Source organism: Saccopteryx leptura, chromosome 7 (assembly GCF_036850995.1).
Source record: "Saccopteryx leptura isolate mSacLep1 chromosome 7, mSacLep1_pri_phased_curated, whole genome shotgun sequence".
NCBI classification, from domain to species: domain Eukaryota; kingdom Metazoa; phylum Chordata; class Mammalia; order Chiroptera; family Emballonuridae; genus Saccopteryx; species Saccopteryx leptura.
Window position 1 is genome coordinate 86,676,067 of NC_089509.1, and position 15,361 is coordinate 86,691,427.

At 41.8% G+C, this 15,361-nt stretch overlaps 1 protein-coding gene across 1 annotated transcript in view; it reads left to right on the forward strand.

Annotated features, from left to right (window-relative positions):
* AOX1 (aldehyde oxidase 1) overlaps positions 1-10,375 on the forward strand; it is a 76,313-nt gene extending 65,938 nt beyond the window's left edge. The window contains exons 29-35 of the mRNA XM_066346207.1: positions 182-256; positions 2,498-2,550; positions 3,787-3,901; positions 5,963-6,028; positions 7,442-7,630; positions 8,560-8,727; positions 9,680-10,375. Of these exons, the coding sequence (XP_066202304.1) occupies positions 182-256; positions 2,498-2,550; positions 3,787-3,901; positions 5,963-6,028; positions 7,442-7,630; positions 8,560-8,727; positions 9,680-9,730 (717 nt within the window). The 3' untranslated portion in view covers positions 9,731-10,375. The remainder of the gene's footprint in view (positions 1-181; positions 257-2,497; positions 2,551-3,786; positions 3,902-5,962; positions 6,029-7,441; positions 7,631-8,559; positions 8,728-9,679) is intronic.
* Positions 10,376-15,361: the final 4,986 nt, after the last annotated feature.

The following is a 15,361-nucleotide window of genomic DNA, read 5'->3' on the forward strand; positions in this document are numbered from 1 at the left end:
CAGTCGCACTTCAACCCTCCCCGTGAAGTCTGTCACATTACCTCTTATAGGATTGGTTCCTTCTTTTTCCATGTTCTTGCGTCTCTTAAATAAGCCTTTGCAATGGCACATAGCATGCGTTTTTGATATCGGTGTTTGCACAAAATTATGATAATAATTTTAACTAAAAAATAATCCCTAGGATGCCTGTCAAACTCTCCTAAAGCGCCTTGAACCCATCATCAGCAAGAACCCTCGAGGCACGTGGAAGGACTGGGTGAGAATCGCTTTGTGTTCTGTTAGAAAGACGGGGAGGGGGGTGAAAGATAAGTACTGCAGTTACGTGGTGATAAGTAGAGGCCCTTTGGAAAGTCTCCGCATGTTTAAATTCTGTTATGATGTGATGGAAGAACTCTCACATTTGGGAAAATCCTCTATCAGAGAAAACGATGGTTAGTCTGTCCAGAACTCTGTATTTTTCTGAAGCTGGAAACGGGGAGAGACAGTCAGACAGACTCCCGCATGGGCCCGACCGGGATCCACCCGGCACGCCCACCAGGGGCGACGCTCTGCCCACCAGGGAGCGTCGCTCTGCCGTGACCAGAGCCACTCAAGCGCCTGGGGCAGAGGCCAAGGAGCCATCCCCAGCGCCCGGCCATCTTCGCTTCAACGGAGCCTCGGCTGCGGGAGGGGAAGAGAGAGACAGAGAGGAAGGAGAGGGGGAGGGGTGGAGAAGCAGATGGGCGCTTCTCCTGTGTGCCCTGGCTGGGAATCGAACCCGGGACTTCTGCACGCCAGGCTGACGCTCTACCACTGAGCCAACCGGCCAGGGCCTCAGAACTCTTTTTTTAAATGTTTTAATATATTTACTTTTTTAATTTTTAAAAACCTGTATAATTGACATAAAATACATTGCACATATTTAAAGTGTATAATTAAAGTTTTGTGATATGTATATGCATATGCAGCCTTGAACACAGTTAAAATAATGAACATATTCATCACTCCCAAAAGATTTGTAGTGTTCCTGTGTAATGCATGCCCACTTCTCCCTCCCTCCCATACCCATTCCACGATCCCCAAATATATAAATCTGCTTTCTGTCACTAGAGATCAGTTGCTTGGTCTACAGTTTTTTAAAATTGAAATTATACAGTAGAAACTCTTTTTTAATAACATAGTGATTTGACATTTATATAGCTTACGAAGTGAGCACCCCAATAAATCTAGTCTCCATCTGACACCATAGTTACTTCAATATTATTGATTATACTCTATCACAACTCTTATTTTAAGCAATAATTAATTAAAGTTTCTCCCTATGGAACCTAGATATTTTCTAGATAATAACTATAAATCTGTTTGTTCTCTTTCTTTGGGTTCCACTATTCCTAAAACGGGAAGAAAACACTTCCCATTTCTTCTTCCTTAAAACTGAAAACCATGTAAACAGTTATTTGGAAATAAGAAAGCAAGCCATTGGGTATATATTCAACCAATAGTTGGAATGAGATGAAAATCTTCAACTGCTCCCTTTGATCTGCTTATGTTGTAGTTGGCAGAGAAAACGCACATTCTAAAGTCAATGAACAGAGTTTTCAGAGCAATAGGCTCTAAAGTACCAGATGATATGGAATGGAAATCAATAAAGGCTAGGAGTATGTGCCATGATGACTGTTATAGAATGTCACATAGAAAGTATTGGTCTGGAGGAAATAACACTTGGGAAATATTACTCAGAATGGTTTCTTCTGTTCCATAGAGTTAGGACTCATTCCATAATTCATATTTAGGGAGCTCTCAGTCCTTTGGGGCATATTTATTTCTGCTCCCTGCTCTGTGCTGCCTGGGCCCAGGGCCCAGGAAGGCTGAGAAGGTCTGGTTGGAGAAACACCGTCTCACAGAGGTCAGATGCGGTACGAAAGGGTCAGTGTTCCCCTGGCATGAAATGCTGCCATCCAGCCCACTTTCTTCTATAATGATTATACTTCTCAGATTTTCTTTCTCAGACTTGAGGACTTGGACCTAACCCCCATTTCCCTATTAGTCAACTGTTTGTACTACCAAATGAGGAGAACTTTTGCTTTAAATGGTACAATTTAGCAAAACATTACCCCTCACCTATGACTGTTATGGATATATGATGTTAAAACTAAACAGCCAACCATCCACCATTTCCTGAAATGCTCCACGTTAATAGGCTTAGTTTCTCCAGATGACTGAGTGAAAGTTGTTACAAGCAGAATATGAGTTGCCCCGCCTAGTCCAGGCTGTAAGTGTAGCACCGGTGGCCTCATCGACCACAGTGAGAGGCACTGAACGATTGCTGTTACTGCAGGCAGTGAACCACAAGTGCCTGTGGAGATGGAGAATGCCGACAGGAATACATTAATGTGGGCTCTGCCTGGTCATCACTGCTGAGAGCTTGATTTAACACGTACTAAAGTTAAAATTGAAGTTTCAAGTCATTTTCATTTTAGACATCCTTATTGTGTCATATGATGCCCTTCTTTCACAGGCGCAGGCTGCTTTTGCGGAAAGCATTAGTCTCTCAGCTACTGGATACTTCAGGTAAACAGTGCCTCCGGTCACGTGCTATGGAAAATAGCAAGGGCATCTTGAGGGACATTTTCACTTCTGTTTGCGGTTTTGGCACCAATTGATTTTGTGCCTACGAGTGACCCACTGATATAAAGAACATTTAGCTGCTATTTTATCTGCGTGTCCAGAAAGGCTTTTATTGGGAAAAGTAGGCATGCAAATAAAATACAGCTGAATTGATGATTCAGATCATACTGAGTAGTTAGTTCTAGAGGGTTCTCTGGGGTTAGTGCAGAGGACTGGCAGGAACCCACAGCACTGGCTGACCTTTTGTGAAAACCTCAGTGTATCCTTTAAGTGAAGAAACAAAGTTTGAAAATGCAAATCAAACCCATAAAAAGATAAACGCCATTTATACTTTCTCGATGGCAAAAGAAAACAAGTTTGACAATAATTATGTGTTATCAAGATGTGGAACAACTAGAACTCACATCCTTTGGAAGCTAATTTATCTAGTTATTTAATGGAGAGTGAAAGCCATCAGAGAGCAGGGTGATCCAGAGGCTTGCCTGGTTTTTGCACTTTGCCAGCTGTCACCGGTGTGCCAGGGCACTGGCTGGCTATCAGGAGTAGGCGCCGGAAGCATTTGTCAGGGCCACCTCCAGGCTGGGGGAGCAGAGGGAAAAAGGGTGGAATGTGCTAGCGAGCTGCTGGCCTATGCTTCTCTCTGACCGCGACATTCATTTGGTGTCCTTAGAGATGAGCTGATGGGGGAGATTGGAGTAGTCTCAAAGCAGTACAGAGACAGCTACTGGCCTGATCCCTCACACAGGGGGCTAAATCCTAGAGCCAGAAAGACAAATAAACAGGCCAGTGTGAGTCTTTGAAGTAGTGTTCTGTGTAAAATACAAGTGGAATTCCCCAATCTGATGACAATAGGATTACCTGAGCCAATATTAGGCCAAAGCCATTGGATGGATAATCATAGTGTGACAGTTAACTTCCAGGCATAAGGAGTCATTGGTAGGGAGAAATTGGATGCTTTTTATCAAACAAGACAGATTTAATAAGAAGTAAGTAAGGACTGATTTATTCAACACATATATTGTGTGTGTTATGTGCTGACACATCATTGTCCAAGTCTTCTCCTCTGGCTTACAGCACATACGGATCAAGTTCAGCTCCTAATGGGCCTGTTTAGTGATCACATCTGCAATTAAGAGATAATCACATAACATCATTCCTCAAGAATTCTCTTTTCTCCAGGGGTTATGAGTCAAACATGAACTGGGAAACAGGCGAAGGCCACTTTTTCGAATACTTTGTTTACGGAGCCGCCTGTTCCGAGGTGGAAATAGACTGCCTGACAGGAGCTTATAAGGTCAGTACCAGTTGGGTCTTCTAGATACACCTGAATTCCATGTTTCCTATCTATCGGAGCATTGTGGAAGCACCATGTATTTGACCTAAAGATAATTTCTCTGTGTTACCAGAAGAAAGTAGAAGCTCTGCCATTGCCCTGGTGCTATGGTTGCTTTCACAGAAAACAACCAGTGGTCTCTTCTCTATTTCCCTGGCCCTCTGAGAGGGAATAAGGACAGAAGCTACTTCAGGGAAGAAACACAGCCTAAAGGGGGCTTTCATGTAGACTGTTGGGACAACTGGCCCTGGTGACTGCTTTTGTGACATGTGATTGTAGCATCCACCGGGTACGAGAACAAACGTCGGAGACTTTCAGGAGTTAAGATGTTACTTTATTGGCCAGTTTAACCTGTGCAGGGGCGAACTCCCGAGATGTCCGGAGACACCGTGCTCACAGGAGCTGTAAATGGGAGCCGCACCTGGAGCTTACAGCCAGGCCCTTATATATCCTAAGTGAGCAAGCATAGGACAGAAGCAGATGTGGCAGTTTAGCTATTGGCTAGGGAGGTCACACGCAGCATAGCAACAGGGGCCGGCATAGCAACAGGGGCCAGCATAGCAACAGGGGCCGGCATAGCTTAGTGGCGAATTTCAAACATAAACTTCTGATAAGGGTCTCTGACCTTCTTTGTTCTCAGCCTCACAGGAGCCATATCAGCACTTACTGTTCCTTCAATAGTTACATTCTTTGCAACACTCCCTGTTCCTTCAATAGTTACACTCTTTGGCAGCCCCAGTACTCCCTGAATCTAACAGTGATCACATGACATTCTTGAGGATTTCATAAGTATCCATACTCTGCTAACAAGACAGATTATATATAGTATAACCAGACTAATTATAACTTAATATTGGGATGACATACTATTACTTCTGCCATATCCTAATGGTCACATAAACCAACCCTGGTATTTTTACCAAGAGGGGACAAGCCAACGCTTCATCCTTATGAGACCAGGACGTAGAGACCATTGAGGCTGGAGATCTCAGAGGCTGGCAATGACAACTAAAGCCCCTCTCTCTAACTCAGTCAAAGGCCAATGAGAAACAGTAGTTAGCTCACAGCTTTGAAAGAAAAACCCTCATAAACGCTGCAGACTTGAGAGTACCTCCCCTGCTCTCCACTTGAGGCCGCTTGTCTCATGGGAGGCGCCAACCTTACTAACTGGTGTCAAAGAGAACTTTATATTTCATTGTGTCTTCAAGTAAGAGAGGCGAGTGCTTGAAGATTTCTTATAGTCGAACATTCTAGCTCACTATCTAATTTTCATAAGAAAAATGTTAGGTGAAAGTCCCTCTTCAAATAAGGACACTCGTAGGTTTCCTTTGTTCTATTAATAATTTTAAGTAGAATTTGTTTGTCATGGCCATTATGAGACCGTATGTCACATAAAAGAAGGTACAAACTTGCTGGAGAGCAAAAGTGTTAGCCCCACCCTGGCTGGGCCTGCTGTATTCCTCCTCATTTGTAGGTTTTCAGAGAACTTTTAGTCACCAAGTTTCAATGTTAGATTTATTCTCTCTTCTGCTCTAAAAATGAAAAATCTAGAACAGCAGATAACAGTTGAAAGTCATTTTTGCTGACGCACCGTGAGTTCTATGATTCAGTAAACATCGGGCAGCCAGTTGGACTCTGGGTGTTGGGTTATATGGTTGCCACAAAGTTTTCCAACAAGGATCACAAGGACCGTGGACATTTTATCTCATGCTCATCGTAGTGGATTAAATTCAGTATGTTACATCACTCAGCTGGAATCAAAGTCAAGTAAATATTTTTTCTCTCTTATTATTTCCAATAAAAATAATCAGTGCTTAAGCTGGTTAGGAGTATTTGTATAACTCTGAAATTTATCCATAATAAACTGCGTGACATAAAATATTGCTTCTTTCTCCTGAAATATGTAGCCCAAAGAAAAGTTCTATATCAATGCCATCCTGGTGGGAACTATTTCTCAGCTTTCTCTCCCTAAGTTGTGTTCATCACAGTAAACAATTTTGCTTTTTTTTTTTTTATTACTAGAACATCAGAACAGACATTGTCATGGATGCTGGCTACAGTATAAATCCAGCCCTTGATATCGGCCAGGTATGTGTGACTGATTTCCTTCACTTCTCTTTGTAAAAGCCAAAACTGCTGTAGGGATGTTCGGGAGAAACATCCCATCTAGCTTATGCATCATCTTACTTTTCTACCCCTGTAGTCAGAATCTTTCTGTTCAGACCAGCCACAGAACTCACTTCTCTTGTTGATTAAAAAAGGAAGGCAGACTAACCAGTGGATAGAACGTTGACCTGGGACATTGAGGTCTCAGGTTTGAAACCCCGAGGTCACCGGCATGAGCATGGGCTAATACAGCTTGAGTGCAGGGTCACCAGCCTAGCGTGGGACAATCAACATGATCCCATGGCTTGAGCCCAAAGGTTGCTGGTTCAGCTGGAGCCCCCCAGTCAAGGCATGTATGAGAAGCAATCAATGAACAACAACAGTGCTACAACTATAAGTTGATGCTTCTCATCTCTCTCTCTCTCTCTCTCTCTCTCTCTCTCTCCCTCCCTCCCTTCCTTCCTTCCTTCCTCCCTCCCTTCCTTCCTTCCTTCCTTCCTTCCTCCCTCCCTCCCTCCCTCCCTCCCTCCCTCCCTTCTTCCCCCCCCCCTATCTTTCTAAAAAAGAGAGAAGCAGGCAAAAGTGTTTTGGGTAGTGTTTGAAGAAACATACAGCCTGTGACTGGGGAGCTTGAATGAGGGAGGACTAAGCGTAGAGGTGAGGGGTGAGCCCCACACATCTGGGGCAGAATTAAAATGCAGTGCTAAGTGCTGAGCCACGGGCGTATGATGGGCTTTCACCTCAAAGAGTTTGAAGTTGGGCAGGGATAACAAAGATCAAACAACAGCAGCAGTATTGATAGATAGTCTATTTTGCCCACAGACGTTTTAATTTAAATATAAGGTAATTGACAAGATTGAAAGATCACAAGCCATTTTACATAAATATTCAAAAGTCTAGCACATCTAAGAACTGGGGAACACACAGTTCAGACCCTTTTTCTTACAAGTGAGGAAACTGAGTCTGGAGACGTGAGGCCAGCCAGCTCGGGAACAAGGACGTTAGGACGTGATGACCGTTTCTAGAGCCTTGAGAGCCTGTCCTCGTATGCCGGGGTCTGCGAACACATCAGTCAGAGAGAGTTTCATCTGGAAGAAAAAACGAGGGCATTTGAGCTACCAGCTTTCTGAGGTCTCTTCTAGAGTCCTTGATACTTTAAGGTCAAGCTAAGATTTGAACTCAAGGCCTTTGACTTTGAACTTAGTGTTCATAAGATGTTTAGACATGCTTTTAGGTAAACTTTTAAGTAAACTCTCAGAGACATTCTCCAAGACATGCTGAAATCTCTTTTGCACTGTATTATAAATATTCAGATAAATAGCATGAAGTTGAAATGCTACTGTTGACTGTATTTTCGCATGCATGGAAATTCTAATTTTTTTTCTTTTGCCTCAGGTTGAAGGTGCATTTATTCAAGGCATGGGACTTTATACAACTGAGGAACTGCATTATTCTCCTCAGGGTATCCTGTACACTCGTGGTCCAAACCAATATAAAATCCCCACCATCCGGGACACCCCCACAGAGTTTCATGTTTCTTTCTTGCCTCCATCTGAAAACTCAAATACCCTGTATTCATCTAAGGTAAGCTATGCTCTATGAATAAATGCATATTTATGTATACTTGTGCAGGGAGGGAAAAGCTACATTCATCTCTTGGTTGTTTGGGGGTTTTACCAGAATTGTAGAAGAAAAAGGCTGGGGGAAGGGTATAAAGAGGGACAAATATGAGGTGATAGAAAATTATTTGACTTTAGGTGATGGATATACAACATAATCGACTATTCAAATGATAGAGTGATGATTGCCTGAAATCTGTATACACTTATTGATCAATGTCACCCTCTTAAAATTAATTTTCTAAATAAAAAATAAATAATTTAAAATATAAAATAATTTAACAACATTATAAATTTTTTAAAAATATGCCACAGACTCCTACACAAACTGGTGTTACCATCAGCTTACATCTGAATTTTTGCTTTGCAATAATCATCATTATACCTATATCTCCTTTGTTTGGAATCATTTCTTAAACTGTAATCCTAAGAATGGGAATATTGGGTTTAAATAATAAACTACTTTTTTTTAAGGAAAAAGTTATACATATATATATATATAATATTTTATATATGCACATATTACTTATAGATGCACACATACATACATAAATACCAGTAGTCCCTGGGTTACGAACAAGATAGGTTCTGTAGGTTCAAAAATGTTTAAGTATTTATATGTGCAGAAATGTAAAACTGAATACTATGTTATGACAAACATCCATCTAAGTTGCATCTAATAGGTAAATATACCTGTTTTAACTTAAGAATAAACCTACAGAATCCATGTTGTTTGCAAGCTGGAAACTGCCTGTATACATATACATATACATATACATATACATACATACATATATATATGTATATGTGTGTATATATATATATATATATACACATATATATATATGTAGTGAGAGAGAGAGTCATAATCTAGTTCACTTGTTCCCCTGCTAGGGTCTGGGAGAGTCCGGGATGTTCCTGGGGTGTTCGGTGTTCTTTGCCATCCATGACGCGGTGAAGGCTGCACGGCAGGAGAGAGGCCTGTTTGGACCATTTATGCTCAATAGTCCACTGACCCCGGAGAGGATTAGAATGGCCTGCGAAGACAAGTTCACAAAAATGGTATGTTCTGCTCATAAAATTATGAATTTTTGCCCCCTGTTCTTGTGGTCAAATTTTATGAACCCACCATAGCTGTTTTTCATGGAAGAAAAGGTGACAAGAATCCCAAGGGCACTTGAGCAGAAGAGCAGAGCTACCCTTGAATAGCATCTTTCCACCACCCTGGCCCTGGCTGGCCTGCACGGGGGTTCGGTTCTGTCCCACTCAAAAAGGAAAGTTTATTTTTTTATCATCAGATGTATGCTCCTTCCTGGATTTGTTTTCTTCCCAGGACACATTGGTCCGGAATAGAGGTTCAGAAACCGTGCCCTGAGCCTATGACACCCAGGCTAAGGAGATGGGCCGCTCCAGCAGTACCTCTCCGGCCACGCCAGTTAGGCACTGGAGTGTGTGCAATTCCTGATCTGAGTTGCATGCCCTCGAAGGGCCCTTTTCCAACCCCCAGTGGCAGCAGTCCCACCTACATCCACATCCCTGTCGAGCAAACATCTCAGCTCTCCTTGGTCACCGAAACAGTGACGGGATTTTTAATTTTGGGAGGAATTCATGTCCTTCCCAGTCACCTTTCTGACTGTAAACAAGTTATTCCTGTTTATTCCTATATTAAGGGGAGACCCCCTCCGTACTGCCTGTCATCCTGGCTGTTGTGGCCCCTCTTATGACTATTCCTAAGCCCGTGAATCACCTCTTCACTCTGGAGAAACACAGCCCGGGTCCACTTTTGATCTGTCCGTCTTCAAGATGGGATGATGACTCTCACAGGGGCTCTGTCCCACCTGAAGCTTCGTCTTCCCCTAGGTTCCTCCACACTTGTCGTGCTGTCATTGCAAGACCTCTCATTTTGTTCCTGTCACCCTCTGAGTGGTTTTTATCCTGTTTTATATTCTGCTATTTTTTACCCACCACAGACGTTTTCCAAACGCAAACTTACAAATTTGTCCTTTTATTCTAGATTCCAAGAGACAAACCTGGATCCTACGTTCCTTGGAATATACCCATTTGAATCAAGCCCAAACTTCTGGAGAAAAGCGGATGAATCTTTCAGAATAGTAATCTATGCCATTCTTATGCTCAAAGATTCTAGGTCTGAAAGACAAATTTGCACCGTTCAGAAATCGTTTCACACAGTATTGCTTTTATACGATGCTGATTTTAAATGTCCCATTTAGATTTTGATAAATATGCTTAAGCAATTTAGAAATCATCTTTTAAATGGTATAAACACTAACTGGCTTCCTCTCAAAGATATTCTCCATTACTCTGTCCCTTAAACCTATCCAGCTGAATGGAATAGAAAATGATGACTGCTTATGATTCAGATTTGGCTTGTATCCACCAACAGAAATGATACTGTCTAGTGAAAGGCAATTTTCTAAATAATTTTATTAGTGATATGAACTGTAAAGGATATTCACTTTTTACTTTATAGGCTTTTGCATTTCTTAGTTTTAAAAAATATACATTAGACAAAAGTGAAGTGGTTACCAGAGGGAAGAATGTGGGGGGAGGGGAGTAAACAGTGATGGAAAATGGACGATGGGCACACAACGCAATCCGCAGTTCCAACGCTATAGCGATGTTTACCTGCAACCTATGTATTCCTGTTGACCAATGTCACCCCATTAAACTTCATTTCTAAATTAAAAAATGCATTAGTTTTTAAATTTAAAAGTTAGTAAACAAACACACGTAACACCTGCAAGTGTGCCTGAATTCATTACATTTACATGATTCAGCTCCAGTTCATTGACTAAAGAAGGCTTTTGTTGCTGACTCTAAGAAATTTTATTCCAGTGGCTCACCCCAGGGCAGGGAGAAGTGTGCATTGTGTAAAAATAAGATTGGGATTTGAAATACCAAATTGGCATAAAGGAGGAGGAAACTGGAGTTAGCGGAGGATGATAGCGACATAAGAGGGTTGGCAGCATAGGGAGACAGGATTTGATCGGAGGAACACACTCAGGGGACAGGACAAAATCACCTTACCCCCCGTGGCTGGCTGTCCGTCATTCCACTAGAGCATCTTGGCAAATTTCTCAGGTGGATACAGCGATAGGGACTTTCTATAAGACTTCACAACTTTCAGCCAATTATTTTAGCATAATGTCCATTCTAAGAAGTCAAATGAAGTTGTTTTCTTTGTGAACAGAAGAAAGGTAGAGTTTGCCACACTGCCTTTTCTAAATTCGTGGAGAGAAAGGAACCATGGTAGAAAAGTAGATGTTTATTCAGGTGGTGAGTGTGTGAGCTGGTGATTTGCTCTCTGACTGAAAAACTCATATCAATTCATATTTATAGTTCTCCTGGGGAAAAGAAAGAGAGAGTGCGTGAGAGAGCACACACAGGAGAGGGAATCTACTTATAAAAGGTATTAGGATCCTTAGATGGAAAGCACCTGATTGTGTTGAAGACTTATGACTACATTTTGTAATTGTGTTTGTATTCATCTAAGTGTTAGGCATCCACTTTTCTTTATTACAATTTTATTCATCTCTCTCTTCCTCCCTATTCCCTTCTTCCCTTCTGCCTCCTTGAAACACCACCAACACCACAAACACACATGAGAGTAAAACCTTCAGGCTACTTGCAAAGAATTACAAAATTTTGATAAGCAAGAATAGAAGGGAAACCATACCGGAAAGCTAGGAATACATTTCACAGTTAGTTTACATTTTAATATGTTGCTCCTTTAAGCAGAGATTCTTGTATCACTTACGAGAACGGGCAAAATAATTTTCTGGCCACTTTTGCTTTCAACTTTTGAGATTTTCCTAACACCAGAGGCGGATTTAACGGCACACGCGCCCTGGGGCTCGACTTCTGAAGGGCCCCGCAAAACCACAGCTTTACACTTTTTTCTAACAACATCAAGTTAGGTTTCATATGTGCAATTTTAACATTAATAGTACATCATATTTTTTATTTATTTAAAAAAATAGTTAACATCTATTTTTATTTTCCCTCTCTCTCTCTCTCTTTTTTTTTTAAGGGGCCCAATATTTTCTTCTGCGCCCGGGCCCTCAACCGACCTTAATCCGCCTCTGCCTAAAACGTAATTCATAAATGGGACATGCTCTTTGCTTTTCACTGTCCTTGACACTCCACCTGAAGGGCAACCCTGTTTTAGTTTTCAGCACCACTGACAAAGGGGAAGAGTTAACCAATTTGAAACGAAGCCTGCACCGCCACGGGGATGTACAAGAAATGGAGGCTCAGCACAGTTTTATATATAACGGACTCAAGATTGCTCAGCTAGCAGGCATTGGAGGGACCTTGCTTGTCATCTATCTGCTTCCAAAATTGTACTCTTTCCCCTGTGCCGTGTTCCCCCTCCTAAGGAGGTAGCAAGTCTTCAAAAATCTTTTCACTAACCAGAAGTGGCAGTGGGTTGTGCCAGTGTTGTCCTGTGAGTGATGAAATAATGCTCTTTATCTACTGTTGCCAAGGTCTTGTTTTCTTAACTTTGCAAATGTCAGTGAAGAACAAAGAACATGTTCTGCAGGTAGCAATGAGCATTAAAATGTTCTTACTCAACTGTGTAACCTCAAGATTTTTAAGTTTATAAGTATTCAATATTTCATAACCTTTTATTATTTACCTCAAACCAGTGTTGTGTTAGAATGCAGATTCTTGCTGGTTTATCTTCTAAAACAAAGCCAAACCTTGGTCCTGATGAAATAAAACTAACTATAATACAGTGTTATATTATTTTATAATTGCAAAGAGTGGTATTTGAGCAACTCAGGCAAACAAGATCGACAAACATATCCTAAATGACTCTTAACTATGCATTCAGAAATAATGGGCCACCAGAAAACTGCCTCATGCTATAGAATTATTTCCTCTGCACAAGTCATTGAGCGTAATTCAGACCCTGGACTCAATTTGTTGTTCTACCTGAAGAAAAACAGCGTCCTTGTGTTTGTTGGGAAAGCAAAACAAATAAGAAACTGGAAACTTTGCAATCTTTCTTGCATTTGTGTAATTTTTCTTCTATCCTACTTCATGGCAAAGATTTTTATTTGGCTCTTGTGCACAAAGACACTGAAAGCAGATAATTCACATTTATCTTGATTCCTATAATAAAATGAGAAAAACAAGGCTACACAGTCTATGTTTAGTCTGTGTAAACAGGTATGCTGCTAATTCTAGCCAGAAAAAAAATACTTTTGTGATTTGAACATTTGAATTTAGCATGCTATGTAATAGTCTTTAATGAAGACTGTCTGTGTTGAATATCCCCCATAGTAAGTTATAAACACTTTGGGTGTAAGGATTATTATGTCTTGTTCTAAAAGTACTTCCCACACCAGAAGGAATTAGTGTGCCATAAAGGTTGCTGCCAGACCACTGGGCCAGAGGCTGAGGGGAGGAATGTCACCAGCCTATTTGTCTTATTGCCCCATGAAGCCCCTCATACCATCAGAGGCAAACAGCTGGACACATTAGTCTCAGGGCTGGATTTGTATAGGATTTTTAAAAACTCATGTATTAAAGATGCCTTAGTTAAAAAAAAATGTGACAAAGTGAATGAAACACCAGAGAACCCTCCAACATTAGCACAAGAAATGAGAAGTAAAAAAGCTGGACTTTCTTTATGGACAGAAGACTTTACAGTAAATCCTCACAATTCAAGTTCTTCCCTCCCCTTAGGAGGTAGCAGAATGAGGGAGAGAATAAAATAAAAGCAGATCTATACTCAGTGTCTTGGTTGAATCCAAGCCCTACCATTGAAGGTAAGCCCTGGGTTGACTGTGATGAGTTCCTTTCCCAACTACCTTCATGGAGTCTCTTCCCAGAAAGCGTCCCTTGGCATCCTCAATGTGAACAGATCATAGCGCCCAGCTGGGACCTGCCAGGCCTGTGCCACCATTGGCAGTACCAGCCAGGAGCCTCCGATTCATTTCTGAGAGCTTCCAGCCCCTCAGCTTTCAGGCTGGATCGGCGGTGTTCTTTGCTGTTAGGAAAGAATTGCTGAAGGCCACAGCACCCAGCGCAGGCCCTGCACCCCAGGTATGGTGATGAGCACCTACACTCTGCTACGGAACCAGAGAGCAGGTGATGGGAAGCTTGGGTGGTGAGTCATGAGCCTCTTACACTGTAGAATGAGATTTGTCTTGAGCCAGAGGAGCAGGGTGTTTAAGCATTTCCCTCCAAGGAATTAAGCCAAAGGGCTTGACAAAGATTGATTTGTTGCTCTTTATGATCCATGCCTCTCCAGCAGTGTTGGCAAGTGTTATCCACCCTGTTTAGCAGGAGGGGAAACTAAGGCAGCCAGCCAGAAAGTAAAGTGAATTTTCCATATGACTACGATGGAAATTGGCAGCATACCAACTGTTTCTGCTCGTTTTAGTGTAATATATGTTTAGGTAGCATATGCTTATTGAAACAGTCTTTGCATGGGCGACTCGATGCAATTGCCATGTTATTGGAATGATGTTTGGAAATAGTAGGACTTAAAATATCTTTTAATTATGTACTTAGAACTAACCAAAAGAAGCAATGACCTTTTGGTTTGTTAATATTTTTCATTGTGGCTGTTGGTGCTACAGTTGTCACTTGAGTACTATTAATGCTTATGACATCAGAGATTCTTAGGAATTAGGAAAAAATCATTTATGACTCATAAACTGGCAATTATTTGAAATGCCTCATGACTTTTTAAGTGGTGTTTCCTCTTTTTGTCCTTTTGGAAACTTTTAAATTCTTACTAAATTTTATGTGTGCATTCTATCCTTTCAAGATTCTTTTAAACTTTTACTTTATTATTTGCAAAGCTGGTAAACATTGCCTTCGCTCTGAAGGCAAATCATTGATTAAAATATTGATCAGAATAAGCCAAGTGGAGAACTACAAGAAAATTAATCAATACTGTTAACATTGAACTGTTGCTCAGAGTAAGTACAAACCCTTCTTGGCATTATGCGTTTACCTTTCTCTATCTCCTCCACAGAGGGTGGGCAGACACTGTCCAGTGCCTTGGGAAAGCCCCAGTACTGTGTCGATGACACTGACTAGTTTCTCAGTCTAGAACTCTTTTCTCAACAGAAAATGAGGTTGGTTTTCTTGAGTACCCTGTCTCCCCTTTGGGACCAGTGCTCTAGGCCCTCCCATCAATAATTCATCCCAGAACAGATCCAGAAAGTTGCCTGAGAGCAAAGTTGACCTCATCTGAATCCATCTTTTTGAAAATCAGGATCAATGGTTGCCTGTCTGCACTGTTCTAGCACTTCCCTGGTTTTCTGCGATATCTCAAAAAGATTATTAATTCTAGTTTCACAATATCATCTACAGATTATTTCCAGGTCATGAGATATAACTCACCTTGAGCAATCTGACCTCTTGAACAAATTTATTATTATTTTTTTTCTGAAGCTGGTAATGGGGAGAGACAGACAGACTCCCGCATGTGCCCGACCGGGATCCACCCGGCACGCCCTCCAGGGGCGACGCTCTGCCCACCAGGGGGCGATGCTCTGCCCCTCCGGGGCGTCGCTCTGTCGCGACCAGAGCCACTCTAGCGCCTGGGGCAGAGGCCAAGGAGCCATCCCCAGCGCCCGGGCCATCTTTGCTCCAATGGAGCCTTGGCTGCGGGAGGGGAAGAGAGAGACAGAGAGGAAGGGGGGGGGTGGAG